At 46.9% G+C, this 7,037-nt stretch overlaps 1 protein-coding gene across 1 annotated transcript in view; it reads right to left on the reverse strand.

Annotated features, from left to right (window-relative positions):
- The window catches only part of LOC140482632 (adenylate cyclase type 8-like), a 160,220-nt gene extending 153,922 nt beyond the window's left edge, over positions 1-6,298 (reverse strand). The window contains exon 1 of the mRNA XM_072580140.1: positions 5,477-6,298. Coding sequence (XP_072436241.1) covers positions 5,477-6,298 — 822 coding nt within the window. The remainder of the gene's footprint in view (positions 1-5,476) is intronic.
- Between the last annotated feature and the right edge of the window lie 739 nt (positions 6,299-7,037).

Below are 7,037 nucleotides of genomic sequence, written 5' to 3' on the forward strand. Positions count from 1 at the left end.
GTTAGTCTAGTTACACTCCTTATTGACTTTTCAGTAGCAGTTTTGTACATACAACCAGTGGCTTGCTAGGTGATTTCTAAGGGCAATTAAGAGGGCATTGCTGTTGGTATGAAGAAAAATGGAAGCCAGACCAAGTAAGGATATTGGATTTCTATTTTAAAGGGACTTTGGTAAACCAGATGGAGTTTAGAACCGCTGATGATCGTTTCATGATCACCATTACTGGAAGCAGTTCATTGCAAATTTGGGGAACAGCAAACAGTGTAGAGTCTACGAATGGGAAGACATAGAGTCATAGAGATGTACAGCGTGGAAACAGACTTTTTGGTCCAACCCGTCCATGCCGACCAGATACCCCAACCCAATCTAGTCCCACCTGCCAGCATCCAGCCCATATCCCTCCAAACCCTTCCTATTCATATACCCATCCAAATGCCTTTTAAATGTTGCAATTGTACCAGCCTCCACCACATCCTCTGGCAGCTCATTCCATACACGTACCACCCTCTGCATGAAAAGGTTGCCCCTTAGGTCTCTTTTATATCTTTCCCCTCTCACCCTAAACCTATGCCCTCTAGTTCTGGACTCCCCAACCCCGGGGAAAAGACTTTTCTATTCACCCTATCCATGCCCCTCATAATTTTGTAAACCTCTATAAGATCACCCCTCAGCCTCCGATGCTCCAGGGAAAACAGCCCCAGCCTGTTCAGCCTCTCCATGTAGCTCAAATCTGCCAACCCTGGCAACATCCTTGTCAATCTTTTCTGAACCCTTTCAAGTTTCATAGAAACATAGAAAAATACAGCGCAGTACAGGCCCTTCGGCCCTCAATGTTGCGCCGACCGAAGCCTACCTAACCTACACTAGCCCAATAACCTCCATATGCTTGTCCAATGCCCGCTTAAATGACCATAAAGAGGGAGAGTCCACCACTGCTACTGGCAGGGCATTCCATGAACTCATAACCTGCTGAGTAAAGAATCTACCCCTAACATCTGTCCTATACATACCACCCCTTAATTTAAAGCTGTGTCCCCTAGTAACAGCTGACTTCATTAGCGGAAAAAGGTTCTCACTGTCAACCCTATCTAAACCCATAATCATCTTGTACACCTCTATCAAATCTCCCCTAAACCTTCTTTTCTCCAATGAGAAAAGTCCCAAGTGCCTCAGCCTTTCCTCATACGATCTTCCTACCATGCCAGGCAACATCCTGGTAAACCTCCTCTGCACTTGTTCCAATGCCTCCACATCCTTCCTGTAGTATGGCGACCAAAACTGCACACAATACTCCAGATGAGGCCGCACCAGAGTCTTATACAACTACAACATGACCTCAGGACTCCGGAACTCAATTCCTCTACCAATAAAGCCCAGTACACCAAATGCCTTCTTCATAGCACTATTTACCTGGGTGGCAACTTTCAGAGATCTGTGTACATGGACACCAAGATCCCTCTGCTCATCCACACTACCAAGTAGTCTACCATTAGCCCAGTAATCCATCTTCTTGTTACTCCTACCAAAGTGAATGACTTCACACTTAGCTACATTGAATTCCATTTGCCACCTTACTGCCCAGCTCTGCAACTTATCTATATCGCGCTGTAACCTGCCACATCCTTCTTCGCTGTCCACAACTCCACCGACTTTCGTATCATCCACAAACTTGCTCACCCAGCCTTCAAGCCCCTCCTCCAGGTCATTTATAAAAATGACAAACAGCAATGGTCCCAAAACAGATCCTTGTGGAACACCGCTAGTAACTGTGCTCCAAGATGAACCTATACCATCAACTACTACCCTCTGTCTCCTTCCAGCCAGCCAATTCCTAATCCAAACCTCTAATGCACCCTCAATGCCATACCTCAGTAGTTTTTGCATTAGCCTGCCATGGGGTACCTTATCGAACGCCTTGCTAAAATCCATATACACCACATCTACTGCTTTACCCTCGTCCACTTCCTTGGTCACCTTCTCAAAGAATTCAATAAGGTTTGTGAGGCACGACTTGCCCTTCACAAAACCATGCTGACTATCCTTGATCACATTATTCCTATCCAGATGTTCATAAATCCTATCCCTTACAATTCTCTCTAAGACTTTGCCCACAACAGAAGTTAGACTGACTGGCCTATAGTTACTCGGGCTATCCCTGCTCCCCTTCTTGAACAAGGGAACCACATTCGCTATCCTCCAGTCTTCTGGCACTGTCCCCGAAGACAACGACGACCTAAAAATCAAGGCCAATGGCTCCGCTATCTCCTCCCTAGCTTCCCAGAGGATCCTAGGATAAATGCCATCAGGCCCAGGGGACTTATCTATTTTCATCCTTTCCAGTATTCCCCAGACCTCTTCCCTACGTACCTCAAGGCCATCCATTCTAATCACTTGTGACTCAATATTCACATCAGCAACAGTGAATACTGACGAAAAGTATTGATTTAGTGTCTCACCAATCTCCTCCGCCTCCACACACAACTTCCCACTACTATCCTTGACTGGACTGATACCTACTCTAGTCATCCTTTTATTCCTGACATACCTATAGAAAGCCTTTGGGTTTTCCCTAATCCTACCAACTAAGGACTTTTCACGTCCCCTTCTCGCTGCTCTTAGCTCTCTCTTTAGATCCTTCCTGGCTACCTTATAACTCTCAATCGCCCCAACTGAACCTTCACGCCTCATCTTTACATAGGCCGCCCTCTTCCCTTTCACAAGGGATTCCAATTCCTTATTAAACCACGGCTCCCTCACAAGACCCTTTACTCCATGCCTGACTGGTACATACTTATCAAGGACACCCATTAGCTGTTTCTTGAACAATCTCCACATATCATTTGTGTTCTTCCCTTGAAGCCTATTTTTCCAATCCACACATCCTAAGTCATGCCTCACCGCATCATAATTTCCCTGCCCCCAGCTATAACTGTTGCCCTGCAGTGCACACTTATCCCTCTCCATCACTAGAGTAAAAGTCACCGAGTTGTGGTCACTGCCCCCGAAGTGCTCACCTACCTCCAAGTCTAACACCTGGCCTGGTTCATTACCTAGAACCAAATCCAGTATAGCCTCACCACTTGTTGGCCTATCTACATATTGTGTCAGGAAACCCTCCTGCACACATTGGACAAACACTGACCCATCTAACGAACTCGAGCTATAGCTTTCCCAGTCAATATCTGGGAAGTTAAAGTCCCCCATAACAACCACCCTGCTACTTTCACTCTTCTCCTGAATCATCCTCGCAATACTTTCCTCTACTTCTCTCGGACTATTAGGAGGCCTGTAGAAAACTCCTAACAGGGTGACCTCACCTTTCCTATTTCTAACCTCTGCCCACACTACCTCAGATAGCAAGTTTTCCTCCATCACCCTTTCTACTGCTGTAATACTATCCTTGACAAGCAATGCCACACCTCCTCCTCTTTTACCCCCACCTCTGACCCTACTAAAACATTTAAACCCTGAAACCTGCAACAGCCATTCCTGTCCCTGTTCTACCCACGTCTCTGTAATGGCCACAACATCGAAGTCCCAGGTACCAACCCATGCTGCAAGCTCACCTACCTTATTTCTTATACTTCTGGCATTGAAGTATACACACTTCAAGCCACCTTCCTGTTTACAGGCACCCTCCTTCGAGATCGATGCCATGTTCCTAACCTCCCTACACTCAAGGTCCTGTACCCTAAAGCTACAGTCCAGGTTCCCATGCCCCTGCAGAGTTAGTTTAAACCCTCCCAAAGAGCACTAGCAAACCTCCCCCCAAGGATACTGGTGCCCCTCAGGTTCAGGTGTAGACCATCCTGTTTATAGAGGTCCCACCTTCCCCAGAAAGAACCCCAGTTGTCCAGAAACCGGAATCCCTCCCTTCTGCACCATCCCTGTAGCCACGCATTTAACTCTTCTCTCTCCCTATTCCTCGACTCTCTATCATGTGGCACGGGTAACAAACCAGAGACAACGACTCTTTTCGTTCTAGCTCTGAGCTTCCAACCTAGCTCCCTGAAAGCCTGTCTAACATCCTCACCCCTCTTCCTACCTATGTCGATGGTGCCAACGTGGACCACGATCTGGGGCTGCTCCCCCTCCCACCTGAGGACTCGGAAAACACGATCAGAGACATCACGTACCCTTGCACCTGGGAGGCAACATACCAATCGTGAGTCTCTGTCACCCCCGCAAAACCGCCTATCTGTGCCCCTCACTATTGAGTCCCCAATAACTATCGCTCTGCCTTTCTCCGCCCTTCCCTTCTGAGCAACGGGGATAGGCTCCGTGCCAGAGGCCTGAACCTCGTTGCTTACCCCGGTAAGTCATCCCCCCCACAAGTATCCAAAACGGTATACTTGTTCTTGAGAGGAATGACCGCAGGGAATCCCTGCACTGGCTGCTTCCTCCCACTCCCCCTCACTGTCACCCATCTCTCTATAACTTTCGGAGTAACTACTTCCCTAAAGCTCTGGTCTATGACCACCTCTGCCTCCCGAATGATCCGCAGTTCATCCAACTCCAGCTCCAGTTCCCTAACACGGTCTTGGAGGAGCTGGAGATGGGTGCACTTCCCGCAAGTGTAATCAGGAGGGACGCTAATGGCTTCCCTCACCTCATACATGTTGCAAGAGGAACATTGCACTGCCTTCGCTGCGCACTTTTATAAGAAAACAAACCTTCCCAGGTAAGCTAGCGCGACACCAGCCTCTGGGTCCGCTAGGCGCTTAAAAAACTTTAAATTTTAGCCGTTAAAAAAACAATAACTGGACTATACCGTGACTTACAAAAACACCACCCAGACAGCCGTTACCTGCTCCGCTGGAAGGAGACCGATAGGAAGGAGACCAGAATTGCACGCAATATTCCAACAGTGGCCTAACCAATGTCCTGTACAGCTGCAACATGACCTCCCAACTTGTGTACTCAATACTCTGACCAATAAAGGAAAGCAGATATAATTTAATGTACAGATGTGTAAGGCAGAAGGTATTGGGAGAGGCAAAATAAACATAATAAAACAGTTCTAAAGAGTACTTAAGGAAAGCAGTGATCTAAGAATTCAAAGATAATGGAATGTATTAAGAATGCAGTTAGCAAACGTTCCGGAGCTTGGCCTTAAATGGAGTCACTGAATGCAAAAGCAGCGAACGTATACTGAATCTTGATAAAACTTTGGTTATTCACTAACCAGACTATTACATCCAGTTCTTAAGGAGGAAGAGCATTGATAGGCTGCAGTGAAGACTTACCAAACGGTTCAGGGCTGAGGTATATTAATTAAAAAGTATATTCAAAAGGATGTGAACATTTTTCCTTGGATCAAAAGAAGTTGCGGAGAGATTTGGTAGAGGAAAACACGCTAGGTCCCACCCCGCTTATATTCCTGATTAAAATAGCTCTTCAATTAATATAAACATATAATTGTAAGCTAACCCGCAGTTCAGGAGAATTGGGAAAAAAGATAGCAATTGAAAAGTACCTGATGTAGAAGAATGGCCCCTCTGGAATACCGAAATCCTTCAATTACCAAGTGAACTATTGAGGTGACGGAGCCAGCAAGGATACCCCAGAGGAGCGGAATAGGCAGCATAGTATAAGTGCCGAATACAATGAATAGAATGAACCAGGTCTCATTGGTTTCCAAGCCCATGCCCCAGCTCAGGAGAGACTGTGTAGACTGGTAGAACCATGTAGCAAGTCCGAGATATTGCAGGTAGTTGTGCGATACAGCATCTTTGCCGGCTTGCACCAGAAAACACAAGATGGAAGAAAACAGAATGAATAAGCCAGTCACCCCACTCAGGAAGGGCTGAATCAGTTCAGGTGTACCAAAGAAAAACACCATCATAATGTTAAACTTGGTGAAACAGTCTATGATGTTCATCATCATAAGAGAGATACGTCTCTGCCGGGCGAAGTAGCGCTGGTACAGCTTCTCCAACTCATTGGATTTGAATGTTTGGTTTATTGTGGGCAGTAAGACTCCCCGGTAGGTATATCCAGGAGACACGAAGATGTCAGATAGACCCTCGCTGACGGGTGCTGTGGGTTGTAGTGCTGGGAAGATGGAGCTCCTGGCTCTGCCGGTGAGCTTGGATTGGATCTGCTGGTTAATGTCCTCGATGTACTCATTCTTGATGGTGAACCTACGTTTTGGGACGCCATCGATATCGGTCAGCCGGTCCTGCCGCTTACTGATGACATTGACGATGTTTTGCCACTGGCGGGATTGTGTGGGACTGGGATGAGAAATTTGGAGAACGTTCGTTTCAAACTCGGTAGACTCCAATAACGTTTCCATGTTTAGGTTCTGAGTGTCCCCGCCGAGCTACAGATTGTCTGAAAACATGTCGGGAGCGAGAGGCTGAAACTCCCGCTGTATTAGTATTCAAACGCTGACAAATTCCCAAACCGCATGATTCTTCAGGGACTGTCCTACTACTCCCGAGGTCAAAGCAAAGGATTCACTTTAATTGAGTTAGAATTTTGTCACAATTTAAGGAGTGAAATAACGAGCGCACCCATTCAGATCTGTTTCACCATGATTGTATGTCTAGGCTGCTCAGGTTTTGAGGAGAGCTGTTGCTATCCAGTGTGCTGAAGAGTGTTGAGGTCTTGCCGGTGTTGTTGACTCCACCCGATCCCTTGACCCAGCCCTTCTGCCCCTGGCCACAGCTCGCTTATGACACCCCCGCAGCATTGTTTAGTCACAATGAGATTGAGGGCCTCAGCTCACACGCCAAACTCCATTGTTAGCGTCGGCAGGTCCTATCACTGATCACCAAAACTTTGCATTGCTAAATCCCATTGGGCAGCCAACTCACGAGCTCATTGGTTGACATCAGACAGTGGTGATGACGCATTTAGCTGCAAGACTGGAATCTTGGACAGCCAAGATCACCGATGTGCAATTCCGATACCCTCACACCCTGAGACCATCCATCTTTCACAGTGTACTAAGTCAAACCACTCATAGGACGATCATGCAGAGAATCCTATTTCGATCTGGGGAAATCCGCATTGATCAGGGTGATTATTTA

Source organism: Chiloscyllium punctatum, chromosome 11, assembly GCF_047496795.1.
Source record: "Chiloscyllium punctatum isolate Juve2018m chromosome 11, sChiPun1.3, whole genome shotgun sequence".
Taxonomy (NCBI): domain Eukaryota; kingdom Metazoa; phylum Chordata; class Chondrichthyes; order Orectolobiformes; family Hemiscylliidae; genus Chiloscyllium; species Chiloscyllium punctatum.